This window comes from Pteronotus mesoamericanus, unplaced genomic scaffold, assembly GCF_021234165.1.
Source record: "Pteronotus mesoamericanus isolate MK-2021 breed Mesoamerican mustached bat unplaced genomic scaffold, CSHL_Meso_final scaffold_651, whole genome shotgun sequence".
Lineage (NCBI taxonomy): Eukaryota > Metazoa > Chordata > Mammalia > Chiroptera > Mormoopidae > Pteronotus > Pteronotus mesoamericanus.
In genome coordinates, this window is record NW_026555325.1 from 33,700,371 (window position 1) to 33,728,103 (window position 27,733).

At 41.1% G+C, this 27,733-nt stretch overlaps 1 protein-coding gene across 1 annotated transcript in view; it reads left to right on the forward strand.

Moving 5' to 3' along the window:
- The window catches only part of MAP3K20 (mitogen-activated protein kinase kinase kinase 20), a 154,150-nt gene that overhangs the window by 122,460 nt on the left and 3,957 nt on the right, over window positions 1-27,733 (forward strand). Inside the window, exons 15-19 of the mRNA XM_054562708.1 lie at window positions 2,842-2,904; window positions 3,855-3,947; window positions 20,332-20,448; window positions 22,537-22,611; window positions 25,068-25,218. Of these exons, the coding sequence (XP_054418683.1) occupies window positions 2,842-2,904; window positions 3,855-3,947; window positions 20,332-20,448; window positions 22,537-22,611; window positions 25,068-25,218 (499 nt within the window). The remainder of the gene's footprint in view (window positions 1-2,841; window positions 2,905-3,854; window positions 3,948-20,331; window positions 20,449-22,536; window positions 22,612-25,067; window positions 25,219-27,733) is intronic.

Here is a 27,733-nt window from a genome sequence, read left to right on the forward strand (position 1 = left end):
AACTCACTTCCTCACAAAGCCTCAACCAACATGCCACCTACTTTTCCCTTTACCTCCATTAGAGCTCTCAGCACTGGCCTTTCTAGGGAAATCTCCCTGCTGTCCAAAGAGAACATGTCTCCTTGCATCATGTGGGTGCTGGATCCATGTAAGGGACATCCTTACAGCCCTCCGCACCCCATGCATCATGGCTTAGCCTTAACCTTAATGTCTTTTCGCCCTCAGCATATGGGCAGGAAATCTCATGCATATACATACACCTCAAAGACTGGCGAATAACAATCTCGGCCTCTGGGTGTGGGCAAATTCATCCCCAAAATCTGTGCTGGCTTAGATGGACTACAGTAGGAAAACTTATTTTCTCTGGTACAGAGAAGTTTCAGGCTTCCAAGAGAGAAATTTGGTAAATCTTAGGTTATCTGGCAGCTACCCAATAAGATGCTCCCACCTCTGTTGGCTTTGAAAAAGGACCAACATCCTTTAAGAAGCAGCCAGGGGGAGAGGGGGTGGCAAGCTGAGACAGCTCACTGAAACCCATCATTATTTAAATATCCCCAGACGTTGCCTAGGACAACCAGAGCGCCCCCTCCATGCCAGTTGGTATCGTTAACGCAAGCGATGTCCAACAAATACGTTCTTGCTCAACAAATTCAGTAAATGCCTACTAACTGCAAGACTGGGCCTGAGAGGACAGAAAGAAGAATTCTCCCCAAAGGAATTTATGTCCCAGAGAAGAAATAAAACGTGTACATACAACTTCTCATAATATAGGGTCTTCGCAGTTCAGAAGAAAGGAGCTATTTCATTACCTCCGCTTGGGAGGGGCAGCGAGAGAGACGGAGAGGGGAGACAGCAGCGAGTGCCTGGCCCTTGAGCCGGATCTTGAAGGAAGCACAGAATTTGGAATGCAGACAGGAGCAGGAAAGGAAAGACCATTGATTAGACAGAGACAATAAGGAGTTAAGAGCAAAGAGAGCAGAAGAGAATGTAAAGGAACGGTGGGTGTCTCTGTCCGATGCAAGCCTAGAGGCAGGGAGAACTCGGGGTACAGCAATCAAGAAGCAGGTGGAGAGCTTACTACCTCTGGCCTAAATCTGGGATCTGCCCTGGGATCTGGGATCTGGGATTGGTGGGGAGAGTTGGAAGTTTGGGGAACTGACATGTTTAATACTTTGCTTCTGGAAGTTGTAAAGTGAGTTAGGAATGAAAGGCTAGATTTTGAAAGACCAGTTCAGAGGCTGTGATACAGAGAATAATAAGACCTCACTAGTGTAGTCTTATTATTATTAGTGTAGTGTAGAAAATGCGAATGGAGAGACGGAAGGACCCCAGAGTTAAGAGAGCTGTTTGCAGGTAGGAAGTGGCACAGGGAGCAGAGAATAGTGTCACCCACGCCAGAGGTTGAAAATGCTTTACAGAAATAGGGCCCATGCTGTAGAGAAGCCAAGAAACACTTGCGCAGGAAAAAGCCACTGCTGGAAGCTGCCAGATGGGGTGGGGTCAGTGCGGTATCCTCTGCTCCTGAGCTCCAGAAAAAGGGTGTGACCAGCATCTCTGGGGGGACCCAGGGCTCCCCTAAGGCTCCCAGGTGAGTCTGCATGTGCACGTAAAGACAGTTGGTTCTCAGGGTGATGAGTCACAAAGGTCAGGCATGTGGACCCTCCATGTAACTGCCAGAACCCGGCTGTATTAGAGTGGCCTCGCAGTGGGGGCTCAGTCAACAGGTGACACTCCGTTAAACTCAGCTGGACCAATAAGCTTCTAGGAGAGGGGGAAATTAAGGAAAAACAGCCCTTGAAACTTGCTCTGGGAGGGTCCTGCATATATTCTTGGGGTTCTGAGGTTAAACGATGCTTCAAGCTGGGCCTTTTGGGACAGGATACGGGATGAGTATCTCCAGACTAGAGGAGTCCTTGCGGTGCTTGTCAGAAGTGTTAGACACGCGCGTGCGTGCTCGTCGGAGATGGGCCCTTCATTCTCGGTCCTTTCACTGAGGCGCAACATTGCTGCATGCCTTCTTAAAGAGGCCGTCAGCCCTCAGACGGTAGGTCATAAGGCCAGCCACTGGAGCAGTCTTCCCACCTACACTTCTGCTCCTCAGCGGTCCCTTTGAGCCTGTCTGGGCTCCCTTCTTCCTGCGCCTGGCAGCCCTCGTGTGGAGGGGCCGCGTACGGGGAGTAGGGCTGAACATCCAGTAAGTGTTCATTACATTGTCAAGTGTCAACAGCTTTCATTTCATTTTGTAAAATGCATCTAATTTTTCTCCCATTGGCACTTTTCTACTCTCTACGTGGTATGTACAGTTCACAGAAAAGCTGGATTATACCTGATGAGTATAAAAAAGAATCATAATTTAGATTGTCCTCCTTTCCTTTAAGAGTTCTTTGTGCTTCATTGGGGAAGGGAGCTTTGAACACATACTCATAGAAAAGCCCTTACAATGCAACAAACTCTTTAGTGAGAGTTCAGCCTTAATGAAAAATCTCTGGTGATATATTCATGTTCTTTGTTGTTTTTCCCAGTTACTCAGGGTGACAACCGCATTCTATGTGCTGAAGCATTAACTTGTCGCTACTATACCAGTGTTTGAAGAATGGTTTTATTTATTGTTTCGTTTGAGACTTAAATTCTTAAATATCTTCCTGTTCCATTAAATAATTACAAACTGCATATAATACTGTGAACAATCAGGTTTATTCTCAATAGATGTTGGATATTAACATCCCCAAGATATTTTATGAACAACATAAATAAAGAATGCCTTTATATGTGCACAATAATTTTAATCTTCTTGGCATTATCGGATCATTAATAAAGTCATGTGATTTTTTTTTTTTACAGTCAGCCATTGAGAAATTAACCCATGATTATCTAAACTTGTTTCACTTCCCACCACTAATCAAGGTAAGTAAGCTTTTTTCTTACTGAGAATATGCCACTTTTATTGACATGTGCACCTGCTACCTCCACACCTAAATTTGCTGATGCCGGGAACTGTTGTTTGAAGTGAAATTTAATCATATCTGTCTAACAAAAGGCCCTTTGAGTGGAGCTTAGAATGCATCTAAATTGAATACCCTTATTCTCTGAAAGTTGAAATATTAACAATACATTCATGATAAGAACCACAATTGTCACCTTAGTGGCTAGAGGATGGAAGTGCCAACCTCTGGCCTCCCACCTGGCTCTGGTGACCTTTGTCTAACTCTTAAGTCACTGAAGAAATTCACACACTACAACTCTGGACATTCACTTGCATTTTGAGGCAGAAGGTTTATTGTTTCAACAAATATGAATATATGTGACCTATTCTTTTGAATATAGTCTAAAGGTATATAACGGTGTTATAAAATTAGTAGATACTTGCCCTTAATACACAGAATTCTTCTTATTCACTAACAGTTATGGTTTTCCATCTCTAAGCCCTAGAAGGTTCATTTGCTCCTCTGCTTGGTCCTCCATCCACATACGCTTTCAAAACTGCATAATTCCTCTTTGGGAACAGCTTGTAAATATGTTCAGGGTTGTGAAACTCTCAAGGCAAAGTCTCTTCAGTGCATCTCCAGGTGCTAAGTGCATTTCTAGAGTAAAATTGCACAATGCAAGATGCACTGTGAAAAATGTCAGACGGTGACATTCAATCTGTAGTTCTCAGATTGGGAAAGTTCTCAGAAGCATAAGATGTAATTTCTCTTGCTTTAAGTAATTGTAATTTGAAGTTTAATCCAAAAATAACGAAAAGTTAAATAAGAGATTAGAATGGAAAAACTAGTGCTGAGAAATCATCTCTTTTACATGAGAAGTAAAAGTAAAAACTCTCTCTAGAATAAATGGTGTTTGGTTTTCTGTTTTAGGACTCAGGAGGTGAACCTGAGGAAAATGAGGAAAAAATAGTGAACCTTGAACTTGTTTTTGGTTTTCACTTGAAACCAGGAACTGGCCCACAGGTAAATCACATGTTAAGTCTTTCGTATAAATTTCAGCCTAACTTAAGAAGATGGTAAAGAAGGGATAAATGTTGATGGAAGGAGACTTGACTTGGAGTGGTAAACACACAATACAATATACAGATGATGTAGTATAGAATTGTATACCTGAAACCTATATAATTTTATTAACCAATGCCACCCAAGAAATTCAATTTAAAGATAAAATAAATAAAAATAAAAATTTCAACCTAATTTATTATTTTTCTGTTTTGGAACTCCATGGTTTTATATACTGCCCTCCCACCCCCACTCAGCTGGTAACTTGATTCTGAGTAAATTTATAGACTTTATAGAGTAGACTTCAGTTGAAACACTGCCAGCTGCCTCTGTAACCCAATCTAGGAATCTTACTCTCTTGCCACCCAGATCCCCAGGGAAACTCACAGCAAAGCACGGGCCGGGAGGGACGGTGACCACCAGAGCAAGTGTTTATGCTGCTCAGCACCACAGCGCCCCGTTGCCTGTTTCTTAAGGGAACCGGTTTTTAACACCAGTTAAAACATTGAGAATGGAACAGTAGCCCCTGTGGAAACTCAAATTTATCAACTCTTAATAGGGCGGCCGGACATTTGACCAAGATTCATTCTGTCAGGCATTCACTTTTTGTTCTGTTTAAAGTCTGGAAAACCTATGTGGCTTAGGAGGTATGTAAATTGGAACCATAATATTTTGTGTGACTGTGGATTACCAGAAGTAACTAATATAATGATAATTTCTACTAACTGAGCACTTGCAGCATCTTAGGCAGATAGTACTGCGGTGCTGATGTTATTTTCCCTATTGACAAATGAAGAAACTGAGGCTCTAAAAGGTTAACTAACTTGTCCAAGGGTGACGTGGCTAGCAAGTGGAAAAATAAGGATTTGAAGGCAGGGCTCTCAGACCCCAGAACCAAGCTTAACTGCTGCGCGACTTGGGCCTTTCCTTGGAGTACCTGTACATGCAGCGCCTCCCAGCCTGCAGCCATTTTCTCTGGTGGGGCAGGTGTCGGCTCCGATGGTCCACTGACCCTTCACCGATTAAAGGAGGCTTACCCAGGCCATCCCTGGAACCAGCGCTTAGGAATGAATGGAAGTTGTTGCACGGGGTTGAATGTTCACCCCGGGCTTCCAAAGGTGCTCTTCCTAGACACCTGACAGAGTGCCTTGCCAGCACTGCTGCAGGTATATTGATGCTTTTGCTGAGTGGAAAGTTTTACCCGCCTTGTTTTAGTCACGTAACCTGGCTGAGTGAGAGCTGTTCTTACTCCAGGCTTCCTGTCTATGAATGCTTTTCTTTTCCCTTGGCAAATGGGTCGTTGTCTATTCATGGCTGCTGTTAGAAGCAGCCACAGAAGGAGGCAGGACAGTAAGTTCCTCTCTCCAACAACAACCACGGGCCCTTCGAACCCTGAAATTCTGTAGCCTGAGCACCTCCAAGCCCATCTCATCGTAAATAAGTTGCACATTTCAATTTGCCTTCTTTAATATCGACTCCATGGCACTTAATTTATGAGTACTTTGTGTTTAAACATTTTTGTGGCTTGTGGGGGATAAAAGAAGGAGAAAGAATTTTCTTGAAAGAAACTTGAGCAAGAGTAGTCTCAACCAAGAAAATAATTTTCAACTAACAAAGAAGTGATTTATTAATGTGGAAAACTAAAAAATAAATTTTTAGTAAATATTAGAAGCTATAAATGATTATACCAGATACAGTGGTCTGTTTTGGACTGTAATTGTGTAGACTTCTTGAGTCATTGCTTACCTACAGACCTAAAGTCATTGCAACTTTTGGTTTTCTGCTGATCCTTGGTTGCGCATGCAGAGTAATAATTTCACCCATTTATTTAGCACGCACTTAACTGAGGACCTCCTATGTGCCTGGCTCTAGGCGAAATACTAAGACTACAAAGTCAAAAAGTACGATTGAGGTTTACAAGGAACTCATGGCTTACCAGGCCGTGGCAGTGCCATGAAAGTGCCACGGGTCCCAGGGCGCTCTGTGACGGACCTGCTCAGACTCTGTCACTGGCTGGAGATGGGTGAGTGATAGGGAGGAGCCAGGTTGGTGCTGAGGTTTCCAATGTGGCAGCAAGACAGATGATGTTATAGTATAATTGGGCAAAAAGTGAAATATACAATGTGGATGTAATGCCAGGGTGCTAAAAATAATAATATAATAATAAAAATAAGAAGAAGCAGCAGCAACTGAAATGAGTAAGTTTAATCAGGAAAGCTTTTTTAGAAGGGATGAATTTTGAAATGGGGTTTGAAGGGGTTCATGGTGTCTTTTGCCAATAATTTCCTGAATATAATGTTTAAAGTTTATGCTTAGTAAGTACTCCTTTCGAATGAGCTTAGGTTGGTTCATAAATGTCATTTCAGATATTCCTTTGGCATTTCTGTGAGATGCACAAGGCACAGTATTGTCATCACTGATTAGAAAACTGATAGAAAGCGAACATGTGTTACCAGCTAAGCTGAGGCAAGGACGGAGCTGAGACCAGAAATTCCACCTTTATTATCTCCTTTGTGTTACACATGTGCTCGCTCTCGTACCTGACTCAAGACGTTTGAGCCACTTGTAAACTCTCATAAAATCATCCTAGCTCTGTCCAGTTCTCATCTAGCCAGTTATGCCAGCCCTTACCCTGATGTTACAAAATACATCCTCGCAAATGTGCTTTAAATGGAAATTCCAGTTCCCTACCTGAAACCTTGTTGCTTTGACCCTGAAAGATGGGCCTCCAGGAAAAAAGACATCCTGAAAGGCCCATGTAACTGAGTTTTCCCACACCCATCATCATGGAGAAGGTGAAGCCTTTAGCCCTGCCTGCCTCCACGACCAGAATAAGTTATGGTAGGATCCTGGAGCTTCGGAAGTTCTCTCCAACCCGAGTTTGCCTATCAGGGAGATTTGCTTGCTCATCTCACCTTTAATTTTACACATAAAATGGAAGATGTGTTCTAATGACAACCATTGGGAATAATGGACGACAGTGACTCTGTCATGGAAATAGTAGCTACCTTTCCCATTGTATCTGAGAAGGGCCACCAGCTAAATACCACTTAAAATTGGTGTGTTAGCTAAATAACTGACCTACTAAGAGGAAACAATAAAAATATGACTTTATACACAAATATACAAATATATGGAGAGGAAAAATCCTTTCCTTGAAAGACCTGTCAGCCTTTCGGTCTAAGAATTCTGACAAATTTTTTTTTAGCCTCATTTGACAACCACATGAATTATGACACCAAAGTGAGGTTGGTTTGCCCAACCAAGCAAGGCCACTCACATGTGGGAGCCTGTGCCTGCTGCTGTGGTCACGAGCCCCTGCGCTTGCCCGTGATCTGAGTCCTGACTGACACACGCCTCTGGAGAGCCAGGCCCTCAGTGGACAAGCACCACGTCCGCTGCGAGAATTCTCCCACAAACGAAACGGGCTCTCTTCCCTTTCCTTTCTTGAGACTACCTGGCTGAGAAACGATTGGACTAGAGAGGCATCACTCACTAAAAATTTAAATTAAATAAATAATAAGTGAAAAGGAGTAGTACCCATTTACTTGGCCTATTTTAAAGAGTACGATTAATTATTTATTTAAATCGCCTCGTATGTTGAGGCAGCCTTGAAGTTATGACAATGGAATTGGCAGAAATTGGGTCTCTCTCAGCTCAAGTTTCCAGTGCTAGGGGCTTGAAATGCTTATTACACTGATTATTGTTTTGTACCTCTGGCAGACACTGTGGCAACTTCTTTGCAAACCCTTTGTTTATGTTATTGTTACAACCCCTGATTACCAGGAAGCGTTATCCCTGTATCACCCCTAGGAGGAATCTGAGGGAGAGGTCAAGTTCCTTACCCAGAGTCCCCGCCTAGGAAGGGGCAGATCCAGGGCAGGGGCTGAACCATACTGCCATACTGCCCCTTTTTGGAAAGTATCACTGTCCCCCAAAATAATTATACTGGTAACTTAAAAAAAAGCAAAATTTGGGGGTCAGTTAATACTAAATTACCACTTTGTTTTGTGTAGAAAGTGCCTTGTGTTTGGGTAATCTAAGACCTTAGACTTAGTACAAAGGAAAGGAGCTTCCAGAATCCTGGGCAGCTTCATACACCCCCCAGGGTGGCAACCACCCTTTTTCATTGGTATATTCAGCTGCATAGAGTTTATTAAAATATCTGATAAATTCACCAGGAAGGCATATTGATCCTCAAGTTACCAAGAAATAAACTATTAAATCACCCAGTAGTCCGGCCGTTTTCTTACTAAGATCTTTTCGAGACTTTGCGTCAAAAAATTCAAAAGGAATTTTATGACGGAACTAGGTGGGAGGCCCTCCATTCCTTGTGAGTGCTGGACAGTCACACACTTTGTCCCTCGAGTCCTTATTTCCTCCTCTTCCCAGTGAGGCAAGGAAACCTGACTGAGTGGGCTCCTGTGTGCCTGAGTTGATTACCTGCCGTAGAGAAGACACTGGGGTGGGGGAAACACCCTGTCTTTCCCAGCACCCTGGCCTCGGTGCGCCCTCATAGAGGAGCTTCCTGACTCCAGTAGCTGCCGCCGGATGACCATCCCTTCTAGTTGCCTTTAGAGCAGTATTTTGAAGGAGCAAATGAACAAGAAAGAGAATGTAAGAAGGACATTTTGAAGAGGGGAAGCAGAACTAACTGCCCTATCAGAGTGAAGGCTTTTCTGTCCCTCATCCTCTTTCCATCCCATCACGGTCCCCTTCTCCTCCTCTCCGCTCACAGAAATTCAGTCAGTCATTCTGCTTCTCCAGTGGTTTCATCGATAGGTTAAAAAAGCTGCTTTTTACAAACACTTTCCACTTACTTTTGTGCTTTTAGGTCTTTATTAGATTGCTTATAAAATGTTGCATTTAATAAATATAATTGAATCTCCAGGCCCTTTCTCAGAGCATATAAATATCAAAAGTGGTCAAAGAGGGCTTTTTTTTTTCTATTGTGTAATTTTTATAAATGGATAAACATGAATAAAATAATAGGCACAAATGAAAGGATTTTGCAAGGAAGTAAAAAAGCCAGCACCTTTTGTAAATTTCAGAACAGCTAAATCCAGTGCTTTTCTTCACTCTGACATGTCTTGTGTTTATTAAAAATTCAGTGTAAGGAAACTTAGTTCCCATGTTCAGCTATTTGGGGGCAGAAATATACATACATATGTATTTGTGTGACTAAATACATAAGCTCACAGTGGTAGGGTTCTATAAGATATCAAGTTTTAATTGACAGTGAAGGAACAAATGCAGTTCAGAATTTGACTTGCTGCTGATTTCTAATTAGAGTGTGGCGGGAGACTTCACACTGGCCGGGAGCGGTCTGTACAGCTAGAGCTGACCTGGGAGGGGTGCTCAGTGTGTGCTTGCTGATGGATTGACAGTGATATGTGGAAATGGCGTGCCAGAAAATGTCTCACAACTGGAAAAAGCAGCCCTCACATACAGTATTTGCAGATTTCCATGGTGTAAATACCCCCACCGTGGCCAGTGTTAAGTTACCAATCTGACATCACTGAACCTGAAGCTGGGAAGAGAAGTGAGCACTCATACCCTGAGAGCTGACTCCACCACACTGTTGGCTCACTCTTAGGGTTCTTACTCAAGATCACGAATTCCTTTTAAAATAGCTAATAGCGAGGAAGTATACATGATAAGGCCTAGGTCTGAACAAGTTACAAGCCCATCATTGCTGGTTTCCAGCTTAAGTCTCCTGAGTCACCATTGGCTCATACAGATGCACTAACCACATTGTATGAGTCAAAGATTAGGATTTGAGTTTGTAAAGAGAAGGATATACTAATGAAAGGAGAGAAACAAAATTCTAATTTGTGATTTTTTTTTTTTAATATTGGAACAGTCACAGTTCCAGGTTTTCCAAAGCCTCTGGGGCTCACCATTAAGTTCTGCAGAGGGAAGACCTCGGTAATTTGGACCGAGAAGAGCTCCACTGGTGAACAATGCCTACTAACTGGGCCAGTGTTCTTTCAAAAATCATATTTCTTGGAGTCATTTCTGGAGTCTTGGGAGATGGGAGGAGAATTTAGTATGTAGAAGAGCTGTTTTTATATTTTGAGGGTCCTGGGTAAAAGTTTATTTGCAGCCCATTGCTCAGTATTTAAAAAAAAAAAAAAATTTTAAGCAGTAATTAGGGAAGCCAGACCACCGTCTATACCAGTTAAGAAACTCAGTCTGAGATAGAATAGATTCTTAATTATTCAAAAATCCATAGCAAGACTTACTATTGTTTTTCTCCAAGATGAATACCTTCCAATTTCAAATAGAGTTTTTAGAAAATCAAAAAGCCCCTTTCAAACATGTCAGCTAGCACCCAAACCATTTCAGGTAGTCAAGTGTCTAATACATCCTATGAAAGTATGTCTCACTTGATTTCACGTTATTTTAACATCATCCCCAGCCCCTTTTTTCATACATAACTCAAATAACAACCCCCCAAAATGCAATATAACAACCTTATCTCCACTGGTGTCTAGTTGGCACCAATCTGCCCTGACCTTAGACACAAGCCATTGTTAAGGCTATAACGCATTTACATATTTTGCAATAAAACATCAGTTATTTGCATTACTGTGTCAAGTTTTATTTGATTCTTTCACCTAAAAATGACTCATTTTCCTTTCTTGTATTTTAAAAACCAACTACTCTAAGCTTGTTTGAGAATAATCAAAAATTGCCCATTTAGCTAGAAGTCATTTTCTTTTCAAAAGGCAAATGTTATTTAATCTTTCAGCTGTTCATTGTGCCATCATAAATACTTTCTTTTCAGCACAGTTGTGGGGACTGAAATGAGCCCACTAATTGCCTCCCATTTCGACTGACATGTGGTGGTTTAGTGGAAAGAGAACACAGCAGGGAGAAGGAAATAGGAGGCTGAGAAAATGAGAGCTAATTATTTTCACTGCCTCATGTCAGGCTCTGTGTCAGCCTTGTTTTTACAAACTGGAAGGTTTAGCACTAAATAAAACAAACTGGCGTCATGTTTTTATATACTGGCAGTGTCATGGAAGCAGCTGCACATCTCAAAGACAATATAATGCCTGCGTTCGCATGGACACCATCTGACAGACACTGTGAGCCACAGCTAATGAGGACATCACAGTGGTGCCAAGTGAAAGGTGCTGAATTATGTATGATTCTTCATCAGTACAGCAATAGTCCTGTACATCATTATGAGACATTGTTTTGCGGAAGAGATTAAAACATTCTTAGTTCCAGACCTTGCAACCTATATGCGCTGAAAGAGGTTATTAATGGAATTTTTAGGGAGAGTTTCTTGTGGATTTCTTTTTGGTTGAAAAACAAATCTCGTGGGACAAAGCCGTGATGGGTCACGACACTGTATAGATAAAGAAGAGAAGCAAATTAACCATACTTGCATTATCTTCCTTTTAAAGGCAGCATAATAAAATAGAGTGTAGCGGGGTGATACATAATGATAAATAACCCAGGTGCTATCATGGGATGTTCCACTCTCCTGCCTTTAAAACAGCAGGTTTCCACAGCTGAGCTAGATAATGGCAACGCATGTAAAGGCGCCTTCGGAGGCCTAAATCATCAACATCTTACTACTTTTAATACCAGCATGACCAACATTTCTATCATATTTTTATTTCATCTTGTGTTACTTCTTACATTTCGCAACAGTCACCCGCTGTGAGACTGTTTCCCTTTTTTCCCCCCTCTTGAATCTTAAAAAGTTTGTTCCGACCTCTGTGTTTTATATATATTTTAAATGTTTCTTCAGTACAGGCCTTTATAAGGTGGAGGGGCCTCTTTTGCTAGAATTCTGAGCATTCTCTGATGATTCTACTTTTCCTCTGTTCATGGCGGAGGGGTCCGGTGCTGCTGAGGACTTTAAACATCGCTGTCTCTACCATTAGACTGGGCCTGTCCAGGACTTAAATTCCAATTCTGGCACAGCTAAGTGAACTTACTGCAAACATCTACATTATCTGAGCCTCAGTCTGCTCATCTGTAAAATGGTATCTATAACAGGGTAAATCTGTGAGGATTAAATAACATGGCTTAATCTCAAAAACATGATGCCATGTGAAATCAGCTGGATATATACAGTGCACACTGTACATTCCAGTTTTGTAAAGTTCCAGAGCAGGCAAGATAAATCTATGGTGATAGAAATTGGAACAGTGGGTGCCTCTCTGGTTGTGCAGTGGGATCAACGGGGAAAGGGCACGAGGGAACTTTTCAGGGCAGTAAAAAAACTTGCTTGTTTGGGTGGTTGCACTGGTTCATTAAAGTATGCCTTTAAAAATATGTGCATTTTATTGTATGCAAATTATGTCTCAATAAAAAAAAATTTCAACAAGTTCTTTTGTCTAACCTTCAGATAAAGGTGATCTGTAGGACCCTGAAGCCTGATGGGGTCTGTCTCCTTCTAAAATGTTCTGAATAATCTTGGCCTTAGATCTTTAAAGATTTATCTATAGTGTTCATACTTGCAATAAGATTTTGGTAGGAAAAAAAGTAGAGAAAGAGAGATTGTTGTCTCTGAGTCAACCAGAATTGAAAACAATATTTAAAGTTTAATTTTTGTGCTACCTTCAATTCCTTTTCCTACTTGGAAATTTACCTCTATCTTGAGTTTTATTGCTTTTTATTCCCTCCTTTCTTTCTCCCTTCCCTGTGTGTGTGTGTGTGTGTGTGTGTGTGTGTGTGTATGAGAGAGAGATAGAGATAGCGTGAGCACGGATATCTGGTGTCACTTGTACTAGCTTGGAATTCCAAAGAACTTTAAACAGCTTGCAGAGAATGTAATAGTGATCTCTCAGTAAGAGATACTTTAGCATTAACTGAGTCTTGTGTAGGATTTTACCTTCAGAGTGTTAAGAGTTTCTGTTATATTTGGCCAGTATCTTAAGTAAGAAAAAAAGTTCACATAATTGACAATGCTGAAGCAGTTCAAATGGAATAAATGCTTTCTCATCCTCCATTAACCAGACACTTGCCCCTAAAATTACCCAGGTAACTTCAGCAGCTGCCTATATAAATGGTACATATCCTGGGCACCCAACAGAATTATCACTTTTTCATCAGTTTCAAATGCAAAAATTCTCCTCTCAACAAAATTCCATATGTTTCTTGTAGATTCTCATTGGGAGGCAGATTATCTAGCTAGTGGAAAGGTTCGGATACTGTTCTTTGCTATTCAGCACCCTGACAAAGAACTTCCCAGTGTCTATCCAGCTCTGCTCCTGTTGTCAGTGTCCTTTCCCTATTGATTAGTCATTAGCATTCCCTAGAAATGTGCATCAAGATGCAAATATGAATAGTGGGAATGTCCTCTTGGGTGGGAATCTAGTCATGAAATAAAAATCCATGGTAGTCAGGACCACTCCCATGATCTGCTTATGAAACTCGATGGGACTGGGTTGTTTCTGCTCTTGAAAGTAGAAGTCATACCTAGCCACAAACCCCTTTAAGCCAGGGCTGGAGGGAAGTGTTTTGACTCCAGATACTGGCCAGATCATCATGAAGGAGAGTACAGACAGTGGAATGGCACCACATGCACATTTAACAATGACCTTCTTCAACAATGGGAGGGGAAAATTGGCTATGTTGGACTTATTGGAGGCTCAGTATTTCAATCTCTGCATGGAACCCTATAAAGCAATTCATTAAGATAATTTGAGGACTTCTGGTCAAGATGGAGGTATAGGTAGATACGCTTCACCTCCTCGTACAACCACATAAAAAAATTACAACCAGATCTAAAAAACAAATAATAACCAGAGCTGTCAGAAAATCAAGCTCTATGGAAGTACAACAACCAAGGATTAAAATAAGCCACATTCATCCAGACAGGTAAGAGGGGCTGAGTCACAGAGAGCAGGCAGAGAAGTGGTGTGGCCTGGTCAAGGGGCAGCGATGGAATGGATGGCCCCACATTCACATGGTAGATAAAAATTGGGGGGGGAACAAGCAATTGCAGCCCCAGGTCAGACCGCACAGCCCAGAGTTTCAGCACCAGATAGATCCCCATTACCTCTGGCTGTAAAAACTAGTGGGGTTTCGGGTTGCTGAAGAAGCTGCTGGATTTCTGCCATGTAAAGGGCCCTCATGGACTTAGAACATCCACAAATCCCAGGGCAGCAGCTGGAAAGGTGCTAGTTGCATACAGGAAGTGGGTGAAGTGCCTGGAAATGGGGCAAGTTCTGGGCAGACATTCGGAGGCCAGGCAGTGGCATTGTCCCCTCTCCAGCCCCCGCCACAAGCAGAACCACTGAGTGGTGAAGCAGGTTGCCCTGCCCTGGCAATTACCTAAGGTTCCACCCCACATAATTTACAGGTCCCTTTGCTAGATAGGCCATGCTACTAAGACAGGGAGTAAAAGCAGCTCTAACTAATAAACAGAAACAAAAACAGAGAGGCTGCCAAATTGAGGAGGCAAAGAAATAGGGCCCAAATAAACAACAAAACCCCAGAAAAAGAACTAAAAGAAATGGAGATAGCCAGTCTATCAGGTGCAGAGTTCAAAAAACTGGTGATAAGAATACTCAGAGAAGTCATGGAGTACAGCAAAAATATAAAGGAAGAAATGAAGGTTACACAAAGTGAAATGAAGAAAAATATACAGTGAACCAACAGTGAAGGGAAGGAAGCTGGGACTCAGATCAATGATTTGGAACATAAGGAAGAAATAAACATTCACCTGGAGCATAAAGAAGAAACAAGAATTCAAAAAAATGAGAAGAGGCTTAGGAACCTCTGGGACAACTTTAAACATTCCAACATCCAAATCATAGGGGTGCCAGAAGAAGAAGAGAAAGAGCAAGAAATTGAAAACTTATTTTAAAAAAATAATGAAAGAAAACTTCCCTAATTTGGCAAAGGAAATAAACACACAAGTCCAAGAACCACAGAGAGTCCCAATCAAGTTGAACCCAAAGAAGACCATGCCAAGACACATCATAATTAAAATGCCAAAAGTTAAAGATAGAGAATCTTAAAAGCAGCGAGGGAAAAGCAGAGAGTTACCTACAAAGTAGTTCCATAAGACTGTCAGCTGATTGCTCAAAAGAAACTGCTAGCAAGAAGTATTCAAAGTGATGAAAAACAATGACCTACAGCCTAGATTACTCTATCCAGCAAAGCTACCATTTAGAATGGAAGGACAGATAAAGTCCATCACAGACAAGGTAAAGCTAAAGGAATTCATAATCATGAAGCCATTATTACATGAAATGTTAAAGGGACTTATTTAAGAAAAAGACAAAGATCAAACTATGATTAAATGACAAACTCACAGCTATCAGCAACTGAATCTAAAAAACAAAAACCGAAACAAAAATAAACTAAGCCAACAACCAGAACAGGAACAGAATCATAGATAAGGAGATCATTTCGAGGGTTATCCGCTGGGAGGAGGAAGGGGGAGAATGGGGGAAATGGCGCAGGGATTAAGAAGCATAGTTGGTAAGAACAAAATAGACAGAAGGATGTCAAGAATAGTATAGGAAAGGGAGAAGCCAAAGAACTTACACACACAACCCATGGACATGAACTAAGAGGGGGCATTGCTGGAGGGAAGGGGGTACCAGGGGTATGGGGCAAAGGGGGGGAAATTGGGACAACCGTTAACAGCATAATCTATAAAATATACTTAAAAAAAGATGATTTGGACTATTTGTTGACTTTAGAATATAAAACTCCTCTGTACTGTAATTCTTACTTTTGTTAGCCCTTAACAAGTATAGTTCGGGCTTTAGAAAAGACTGAAAGGAAACCTGCTCTCATCGCACCAATGGGCCACCTTAGTTCAATTCTGTCTTGGTCAAATACTTCTTCTCTCCATGCGAGTTTCCTCATCCGAGGTAAGGCTCTCTGGCTATCAATCACATTTCATAGCCACTGTACCTCCAGACATCTGATGTTCCTATTGGTAGGGCTGCATGAGGATCCATTCATGCAGGGAAGGGCAGGATGTTCTTATATAATCTATCAATGTAAGAGGTTTCCTCCTTCTTCAATTTATTTCATAAAATCAGTCATTGTTATGCCATCACCTGGCTGCACCTTCTTCTTTTTTCCAACCCTGATCATTCTCCAGCACCAGAGTTATTTAGTGCCCTCTGGATCCCCAAACTCATGCCCAAGTAAGATGCTCTGACCCAGCCTGGCTGCTCTGGCTAGATCCCTAGTCTAGACTCTCTTTGTACCTTTCTGCCTGGGAAAGCTCACTACCTCCTGGCCCATTCCCTAGCCCAAACACAAATGGAGCTCCGTTAGTGACCAGTATTGGTAACAATAATAATTATTTCTTTTGAGCTTCCTTTTTGGCCTTGCACAGTGCTGCGAATTTAATTACGTTATCTCGTTTCGCTCTCACACAGCACAACGAGTCATTTGTGAGTGAGGACAGGTTATATAATTTGGCTAAGGTTGGGAGGGAAGAAGGTTGGGGGAATTCAAAGTCATGTAGTTGGACTTTAGACATGAGATCTTTCCCCCTCCTGCTGCTCCCCCAGTAATGGCTTTATGTATACTCCTTTTCTGTGTTGTTTCCATTTTAATAGGAATCCACAAAACCTTAAACCAAAGGAATGAATAGCAGGGCCATTTCAGATTGCCAGGGATGGAATGGTTTTGGAAAAGCAGTCCTTTGAGGCCCCATGGTCTCTCAAAATACAGAGTTATCTGCTTTTGATTTCTGCCTGTTGGGGTTTAGAGTTGTTCTCACACATCCAAAGTGACTCTTGAATTGTTTCCGATTCAAAAATCAATACCCACATTTCTGTCACTCACATCAAGCCAAAATCGATAGTTCACCCTGGTAAAAGTAAGTGGTTTTTAAAACAGAGCCCTTGTTCCCATGATGTTGTCCTTGTCGCTACCAAGAAACTGAAAAGGCAGCAAGTGATGATTTAACTCACCTTATTTGTATGCAAACCTTTTTAGTGACCGATTGGTTAAGAGCTCCTTACATGGCGTTCCGTCTGGAGCTGGGTCCTGTGGAATTCAATAATGTGTTTAAATCCTAGTACTTGCAGGGAATGCTCATTGACACCTCATGACTCACTGGGTAACAAAAATACCAGGGATGCCTCAGGGCAATTTGAAATTGAGCAAAAGTTAAAGAATTGCATTACTTTATGGGTTACTTTTCTTAACTAAACAACAATTTAATCATAGATGTCCTGAAAATACCTAAGGATCATAGCAAGGCATGGATAGATTATGTTAATAATTCAAATGAACGCTGAGTATTCTCTTTCTTTCTCATACAGCTTTGCAACAAGTAGTACCTACTTTTTAATGAATGGAGAATGCCACCCTTGTCTTATAACTTCCTTGATTATACTTTTATTGCTTCTGGCACTAGCTTCCTTTATGGTTCAGGTGAAAAGCTTTCTTTCAGATAAGAGAAAACTAATTTAGAAAGGAGAAGGTCTGTAACTCTATTATGTAGACCTTTCTTTCTCCAAGTTGTACTTTGGGGAACAAAGAAGTGGTTGCCACAGGGAGGGCCGGGGGCTACCTGAGTTTCAGGTTGTATTAGCAAAACACTTTCTGGTCCTTCTTTCTCCCTCCTGTTGTCAATAGCTGGGCCCGTTATGGAGCGCCGAACACCATCCAGCGCGTTGGTCCTGCCACCCCTCCCAGTCACCCTTCCCACTGGCATCTCTTCCAACTTTGGAGCCAGGCCGCCTTCCACCTCCACCACTTATTGGCTAGGAAAAGTCTTGGAAAACTCCTTAATCTGAGCCCCATTTTTCTCACTTATTATTGTGCATATCAAATAAAATAGCATGGCAGAATTACCCAGCGACACACCCAGAGCATAGCAAGCGCTCCACAGTGTGAGTCCCTTGCTGTCACCAGAGCTCTGAGCACGCGGACTTTGGGAATGAGGCCACGGAGGAGTGCTGTGGCGGTGACACGGGAGAGCCACCCAGAGTAAGTGGGCATTTGCACACAGTTCAGGGTCTTTTAACTGTGCTCTGGACTAACTTAATTCCAAAACTCTACAGGCAAAAGAAACAGAACTAATGAATTCGGCTTCTTGAAGGGTTTTTATTCCAGCCACTGCCTTGAGGCTGTTTCAGAGAAGAGCAATCATGACTCCAAAGAGTCATCGTCCTGCCCAGTTATCTCTGGGCCTATGTTGCCAGGGTAGCAGTGGCTCCAAAACAAAGATATACTAAAAAATCTGTCTATTCTGAACACTAGTTTGACTTATGTTAGCCAACAGCTGGGTTTTCACATTATTGAACAGACCTTTTCCTTCACTAACTTGCCTATCTCCTGCCTTCAGCTGGGAAAAAAAGGGTTACTCCCCTGAGACCTGGGCCCCTCTTGGCTCTGCAATTCTTCTAGTTTGCCCAAAGCATCAGGCTCCCCCAGCTTCCTGTTGAAGCCAACAGGTTTTCCACAGCTTCTTTGTTAATGCCCTTGCACAATAATTTTGTCTGGGCTTGCTCAGGAAGCATTCCAGGTCTGATGCTACGAGAGCATTTTCTAGTTTCAGCACGTAAAGTGCTTGGTATGTTATCCTTAATCTCTTAAAAGCATATAAGAGAGAAGGTGAATTTATAGTCCAGGGGTCAAATCTGATACAAAGACATGAGTTTATTTTTTCTTTTAATTGCACACAGTGTTTATCCCCCAACATACTTACTGCATTTTTCATACAGCCAAGTTGAAAAAAGTTTACAGTGAACCCTCATATACCCACTTCCGTGGTTTAACATTTTATTCTTCTTGCCTTATCACATGGCTGTTCATCTATCCATCCCTTTAGCCATCTATATCAATCCTTATTTTTTACGCAATTCAAAGTAATTTACAGACATCACTATACTTCCTCTTCAATATTTCAGTATGCTAGAGTTCAATAAGAAATGTATACATCTTACATATGCATTTGCTTACTTAATGCATGCACCTATTACCCCAAACCCCTATCAGTAGAGCATTAGCACTTCTAGAAAGCCCCCTCCTGCCCCTTCCCATTCAATCCCCATCTGCAGAAGCAACCGCTCTTCTGAATTTTTCTACCATAGTTTAGTTTTGTCTGTTCTAGAATGTCCTCTAAATGAAATTCTTAGTAGGTTCTTTTTGTAGAAGACTTTCACTCACTATAATATTTTTGCAATATGTTCATGTCATTGCATGCATCAGTAATTGTTCTTTTGTATTTCTGAGTAATACTCCATTCTATGAATATACCACAGTTTACTCCTTCTCCTGTTAATGAATACTTGGCTTGCTTCTGGTTTTTTGGCTACCATGAGAAAGCTGCTCAGAACAATACTGTACAAGACTTTTTTCATTTCTCTTAGGTAAATACATAGGAGTAAAATTTTCACATCATTGAAGGTGTGTGTTTACTTACATAATGAATTCCCAAAACTTTTTTCAAGGTGATTGTACCCTTTACACTCCCACCAATAATCTAGTAGGTCCGAATCCTAGCCAACATTTGATGTTACCAGTCTTAGCTATCTGGTACAGGTATAGTGGTACCTAATTGTGATTTCAATTTGAATTCCCCTGGTGACTAGTGGTGTAGAGCACTTTATCATTACATGGTACTTTTACTGAAAATTTAATATACCATCATTTAAAATATCAAGAGGTTTCACATAAGAATTCAAATATCTAGCTTTTCATGAAACATTAAAGGACCTAGCAAGACTGGGCTTGTATTTCTACATGGGGACAATCCACAGAAGCTGAGTGGTGGCTGTCCCTGTAGGGCAGTTGGCCTTTAGTGTCCCACAGTGCTTTACCCTCCCTGTAACTCCCCAATACTTAGGCCAATTATCAGTTGTCATATATTAGCACATTGGCAGTATTGTTTTCCTTCCTGTTAAGAACAAAGTGAGGTCTTTCTTGAGTGCATGTCATTATCAATACTAGAAAAGTGAAAGGTAGGTCAAGAGGGCCTTATATTTCAAAAAAAAAGTGGGAAGACCACATCTCTTTGTGTCAATGAAAAAATATTTCTACAATGTTTAATATGTAAATTAAATGGGTAGATTTTGAAAGATTGCAATTTAGAGTTCTATAATGAAACTGCCTGGCTTTACTCGTTTTTATTATCTGCCTGGCCCCTTTAGGATTTTGAGTTTGCAACTCCTACAATAGAACACTTAAATTGATAAATTATGTCTCAAGATTGCCCTAACTGGGGGTGATTTAGCTATATAAAGAGATCTAATTTCATGTCCTTTTATTGAAAAAGGGGAAAGAAAGAAACACTTCAATAATACTTCATTTAGAATGCTTCATGTGTTATAAAACATTGAGACTAAAATTTGTTTCACTTTCTCAAATTCTATAATTTTGCTTTTAATTCCAGGACTGTAAGTGGAAAATGTATATGGAGATGGATGGGGATGAAATTGCAATAACCTACATCAAAGACGTGACATTCAACACTAACCTACCTGATGCAGAGATTGTAAAGATGACAAAGGTAGGGTTCTATTTACAGCTTAAAAGCTTTTTTGAATTCACAGATACCAAACAAAGACATTAAAATACCCCAGCAGTGTGCTTTTGTGATGTCGAAGCTCTCACATCAGCTCAGCCTCTAGCGGGCTGTTGAAAGGCACATTTTATTTAGCAGATTGAGATCATAATAGTTTTTTGTTAAAGTTCCATTTATGCTGTATGAACTAAAAAGTACTACACAGAGTATCATTTAATTTTTTCATCTTTTCTACATTTCTTTATGCTTATTCTGTCTTTTACTAAAGAAAAGAAAATGCTAAAGATGAAAATATTTACCTCGAATTTTGGGTCATTTTAAACTTTGAAAAACTTAGGAGGAAGGCTTTCTTGATTGTGTGTAATTTCTTGAAGGACAGCGGGGAGTTTAGTTATGAGGTAGGTGTGTGTCGAAGTCTTCACTGCTTCCGGGACTTCACACCTATGAATTCCTGGAGTGGCCAGAGAGCATGTTCCTACTTTAAGGTTAGTAGTAGAAGCCTGCTCATTAAAACACTGAAGAAAGACTTATGAAGTCTCTAGAAAGACTAGAAGCTAGTGAAATGCTTGGCTTCTCCTCCAAATAAGCAAATAAATTATTTCAATTCCATCCCAATCACACTGAAAAAATACATATGAGACTTCAATTGTAGAAGGTCAACAACTTCAGGTAAATAACCACGGTACCAATAGGACAGTCACCTGGAACTTCCTGTGAGCCATTAACTGTTGTACACAATTAAGTGTGTATTTGGTTTCAGTGAAGAAAATGGGCTTGGTAGCAAAGAAGAACCAAAGTATGCACACACATGGGGGAATGAAAAGAGTCTTCAAAGCCACAGCATTAGACTTGCAAATGTGTTCCCTTCCCAGGCATAAAATTGCTAAACACCCAAGTCCTTTTAATTGACAAGTGTGTTCATCAAGTAGATTGATTTGATATTCGTTGTTTGATTTCCCTGCGTAAAGGAGTTGTTTCAGTGGTGTTATTTATGTGCAAAGGTCATGTTCTGGTTGGAACTTTATTTTGTTGGGATATGTTGTTATGTCTGAAGACTGGACAGGTACTTCCTTCCCCAAACATGTGTCATCTCTTGGTGCCAGCAGTTTTCCTTGCTTCAGTGTCATTTTTAGAAGCAGGATCCAACCCTTTGCCTGCTAACAGAAGGAAGGTGTTCACAGCAGAAATAACAGGGTGGAGGCATAAAACCGAATATAGGTGTTTCTACTGCAATGCCATATATGCATTCTTGAGGAACCACATCGTCTACAGAATCACACACCAATATTAACAGGGCTTATATGGAAAATAGGCATGTAGCAGACCTCTGAAAATATGTAGAACTTTTTAACACCAATAGAAGCAATAACGATTCGAATTCAAAACAACAACAGCAAAACAAACAAACAACCCCGCTAGCCCAGTTAAATCTCAGCTGCATTTGTTTTGTACCCAGCTCACAGCCACTAAGTCATTTGCAGCCTTTAATCTGTAAAAAATAATGACCATTTTTATCAAAATTAAAATAGGATCCAAGGCATACACTTCCTCATTAATCCTTTGTTTTAATACAGTGGAGAAATAACTCCACTGTTTCATTTGCACACGCAGCTTAGCCAGAGAGCCAGCCATAGTGGAAATCAGAGTGATTGTTGGAGCCACTGAACCAGCCAGTTCTTACACTCAGAGAAGGCACTTCTGAGTCTCCTTATATTGTTAAGGCTTTCTCTTCATTGTGAGAAAGCTTTCTGCTGATTCTTCAAAATAGTAACATAAATTAATGACCTAATTAATGATAGGATTGAGTAATATATCAGAAAAGAGAAAATTGTGGGAGACCAGGACTAGATGTTTGTAAATATATGAAAGGATGTCTTATGAAAACCAAAACCCCCAATATTAGCATGTTGTAAGTAATCACATGTGAACCAACGTGACTTTCATGATAATCTGACCTTATGCCCCTGGCCCCTGTTTGCCCCATGTGTATGGGACAGCTGGCCTCAGAGAAACAGGCTGTATAGCAGGGCCAGCTGTATCATTGCACTACACAATTTAACTTTTGTTTTTCAGCCCCCATTTGTAATGGAGAAGTGGATTGTAGGAATAATGGAAAATCAGACCGTGGAATGTACTGTCACATATGAGGTAAGCTTGGGGCAGGGTAGGGTGATGGGGCTGGTGGCTTTACCATCAGTTCCTCAACAGGGGTTTATTTGCTCCCTCAGAGTGCTTAAAATTTATTTAAACAACATGAATATGGGAAGATCAATAGAATTACTCAAAGTGTTGAGAAGGAAAGAAAATAGGATTCACTTACCTAGACAGAGGAAGAGGTAGTCATTCATTCATTCATTCATTCATTCATTCATTCATTCATCAGTTAATAACTGAGCACCTCCTATATACCATATGATGTGTGAGGTACTGGGGTTCCCAGTGACCAAAACAGGGTGCTTAGAGTTTAGGGGTAAGGGTAGATCAGTGATTCTTCACAAGGACTGACTCAACTTATACCATCACCCAGGGATGAGGGGGGCCTATTATCAAAAACATATTCCATAGATTTTATATATAGAAAATCACAAAAACTTACACTTTAAAAATACGCTCTTAAAATGAAAAAAAATATATATAGCGAATACCTGCTGACGAATCCTGTTTTTTGACTAAGATAGACTAAATCTATACTCTCTTCAGGCTTATATTCCAGTGGGGGTAGATAGTTAATAAATGGGTAACAAATAAGTAATATCAGGGAGTGACAGTGCTCACCAGAAAATACTGGGCCTCAGGCATGAGATCACGTGACCAGGGAAGGCCTCTCCTCTCAGGAGCAGGAAGCAAGAAACAGCAGAGGAAAGGCAAGTGCCTGTTCCTGAGGCCCAGAGCACAGTGGCAAAGCTAGAGAGGTGGGTGGGGCTGGAACCAGGAGCCTCCTGGCCAAGGTGAGGAGTTTGGATTTACTGTAACCACAGGGAGGAGTCAAGTGCTTAAAATGATCTAATTATGTTTTAAAAAATAACAAGACTTCATGGCTGGTGGGACATACGAGGTAGAGAGACCCTGCAGGAATGGGGCAAAGGGGAACAGTTATAGCCCAGAGTCTTGGCACACATGGCGATAATAGTACGCATCTACCATCAGTAAGACATGTGTTTCGTTCATTCATTCATTCAAGAAACATGCGGTAAGGATTTATCATGAACTAGGCACCATAAGAGGAGCTTACCCCTGTTTTATCTCATTGATTTTGTGTGAATTTGGAAAGATTAGCATTATCTTCAATTGGCAGCTAGAAAAAATAGGCTTAAGGACGAGAGAGGTAGCCCTGAGGTTTGGAGTAGTCAGTCATTGGTGGAATCCCACCCAGGTCCTCTGACTATAAATACAGTTTCTACTTTTCCTTAGCAGTCCTATCTGTTCCCTTCCCAGCAGTAAAATATAGGAAGTCAGCCTCAGATTGGACTCTATCCACTGCTGCATTGTGTTGGTCTTCTGAGCTGCCAGGGTCTGCTTTTCAGCATTAGAATCCAAACGCTGCCCGCTCACCTCCCCAGGGTGACCCGGTGCTGAAAGCCAATAGTATTATGGCACTTAAACATCCTCACCCAGCAGGGTGCACAGCTTCTCAGGGATGAGGCACCTGAGAAATAACATTAACTGTCAAAGTGTTGCTTGCAGAACACAAAATCTAAAAAATGAAGTTGATTGGTCCTGAGGAACTAGGAATCTAGAATATTCTGGAGTCTGGTGACCAGTTCCCACCACCCAGGAAAAGCCCTTTGTTTACAAACTGGACAATTACAGTAGCCGGATTTCGTCAGTCTGGAGACACACTACTCCACATTCTTCTCTTGCCCTTCTCTCCCCACTTCCTCTTCCTCCTCCTACTTTCTCAGACTTCATGATGACATGACACTGCTGTTTGTAACTGTCACTTCAGGGCTTTTTAAATATATTTTTATAACCTTACTGAATCCTGAGAGGCTCTTCGCTCTGACTTGTGACACCTGGTGTGATTAGGGGGGTTTCAGAACAAGAAAGTAGTGTGTCTTGATCTAGTGTCCTCTTCTTTTTCAAATCCTTGTTCCTAACTCTGTTCCGTCTCACTTTGCCTCTGCTGCCCTGCACTCTCAGTGGGGTAATTAGTCCCGCCAGGCTACCCACACTTACCCAGTTACTCTGATGAGCAAGGGAAGTCTTGGGCAAAACAGTGATCAGATTTTTATTTATTCAACAAAGTATCAGTTTTCAAGTACCATAAACAGAAGAAATTGTTTTTCATTTCTTATTTAAAAGGAGGTAAGTTGAGCTTTGCCAAATACAATAAATTCTGGGAGAAGATAACCATCTTTTTAATGACTATAATCCACTAAGGAATAAAGTGCTATCGTCTAAAATAAAGCATTAAAGCCTGCCTTTTAATCAAATTACCATACTTAGGAAAATTGTACAAATATGTCACCTAATGCACTTACAATAGTGTTCTAAGGTGTTCAGTTGAAGTGATGTGATAACCTGATTTTTCTTTTCTTCCTGTTTTGTAAATATGTATATATCCAGTCATGGGTTTCTCTATTTTTTTTTTTTTTTTTTTACAGAGCGATGTTAGAGCTCCAAAAAGCACTAAACATGTTCATTCGATTCAGTGGAATAGGACAAAACCTAAAGATGCAGTGAAAGTTGTCCAGCTTGCCATTCAGACATTATTCTCCAACTCGGAGGGCAACCCGAGAAGCCGGTCCGACTCAAGTAAGTAACGTGTACTAGGCTAGATTCTAACACCTAACTACCAAATTCTCACACCAGGGACACGTGAATAGATATAGCTTTCTAACATAATACTTCCCTTGTCTTGTTTTTCGAATATTGGTTTTATATAGTATTTATAGACTTACGAGCATATAATAATAAATTTCAATAGTTAGATAACTATGATAAAAGATGAAAATTGATGGTTGATCATGTTATATTGGTATAAAACATGTATGTCTATTGATACATATATATATTTAGTTTTCAAAATTGTAGATAAAGATAATTGTTTTTTGATGTCCAACAAACATTCCTATGAAGCCACTGCTATCACTGGGGCAACTTCCTGAGTCCTGAACACTGTGGATACATCAAAGCACAGGAATGACATGAGAAGGGAGGAAGAGAGGAAAGGAAGGAGGGAAGGGAAAAGTAAAGTTAAGGGAGGATAGAAAAAGAGAAAACATGAAATGCACATAATGGATAGTGGTGATGGTGATTATGGACGATATAAAGAAAAAACTTAGAAATAACATGGAGGAAGGCTGGCTGACTTGATGGTAAGTTGGTCATCATTTGGTAGGTGCAGGGTAGAGGTTCTGATCTTCGTTTTTGGAGGCCCAGAAACTTGACTACAACCCAGATTTAGGTTCTGCAGGATTGTAACAAGCTAATAAACACACAGGAGATGGATGCCTAAATCCTATGCAATTTAGTTTTTTACCATGAGAAATACACCTGTAAACAAGCCAGAAATAAATGTTTTCTGATCGGTGCATTTTTTCCTGGTAAGAAAATATACCTGAGAAGCCATATCAGGTTTTTGGTCAGCATGGAGACAAAGTACCCTGACGGCTAATGTCACTGAGTTATGAGACCCTAGCTACATGTCTTCTACTATAAGGGCTGGCTTGCCAACTGGACCAGATATTTTTAAAGATCCACCAACCAGGAGGCCCAGAATCCTGGACAGTGCTCCAAACCCACCAACAAATTCTTCGACAGTATGCTGGACCTGCCTTCCTCTGCCAACACAGTTGACTTTGTTCTTTTCTTTCACAATAATCACAAGCAGGTATTCTGACCACCATGATTGGGCCTGAGTTTTAACCAGCCTTCTCAGGCACAAACACATCTTCAAACATCTCTTAGTGCATGCTATCTCTACACGTGATTAGCCCATATAGTAGGTCATGATCCTCACTAGCATCTCTACAGAAGGCGCTCTGTTTCTAAGTTCTTTCACCAGCTAATTCAACAATCTTGTGTTGCATGCTTACTCTCATGCCTTTAAGGAGTTCTTACTATAATAAGTTTTCCCCTAGCAACTAATTAATACTTTAAGGCACATTTTACTTCTGTGGAGTCTTTTCTTTCCACTTCTGCTATATTTTTCTCTTTTACTAAAAGCTGTTATTCTGTTTCCCAATCTACATGACACACCATGCCTGCCAACTGCTTCCAAATTTTACACTGTTCAAATCCTACCATTTTGAGGCGCACCAAAGAGATACCTTATTAGTCCCAATTCCAGATTCCCTGGGGTAAGACTTGTTGGTGCTATTGTTTTCAAGCATTCTCCTCTGGACCAATTAACTGTGTCAAGAGGGGCAGGTAGTGGTGGGTGGCGAGGACCTACTGGGCAAGATACTGTAACCATGTGGGTGGAGACATACCCAAAAGGCGGCAATGGGCAGACATCTAATAGGTGTCCTCTCCTTCTCTTAAATCTAAACCTTTTGGGAGAAAGCAAATTATTCCTCTACAAGTGTACACAGGAATAGTCAATGCCCTTCGATCTCCCAGTAGAATGGCTTTGGATAAACCTCTTCCTCTGATTGTTAACTGGAAAAATTGAAGAAGGAAAGGAGGGGCTTGCCTTACTCCAGTTTTAGCTAGTTTGCCTCCCTTCCTTCCTTCTTGTTTTTCTTTTTGCCTTTTGATGTCAGAAGACCACCTGGATCAGTTAGAATATCTTTTTTCAACTGCAAGTAACAGGAAATCCCACTTCAACTGCCTCCTTCCCAATAGAACAAAGTGTGGTCTCAAGACCAGCAACCTCAGGATCAAGGGAACTTGTTAGAAATGCAAATTCTCAAGCCCACCCCAGACCTTACCTGGGAGTAAGGACCAGCACTCTGCATTTTAATAAACCCTCTGGGTGATTCGGAGGCATTCTAAAGTTCTTAAACCATGAGTCTTAACATAATAAAATTTATCTCCCATAACAAGTTCAAAAGTAGGCTGGGGTCCAAGTGCCTTAAGATGAGCCCCTCAACCACGTTAAGGATGAGGAATAAACCTTTCCTTCTTTCCACTCTGCCATCCTTAATGTGGCCTTTGACCTCATCCTAGTTCCCCTCCTGTTCCCAATTATCACATGAAGATACAGCCTGGCAACGAGCAGAGGAAATAAAGAGGTCAGTCCCTTCTCTGTTCTCATGTTTGGGAATGAGAAAGCCTTGCCTAGAAACCCCCAGCAGATTAACCCTCAGGTAACTTTGGCCAAAAC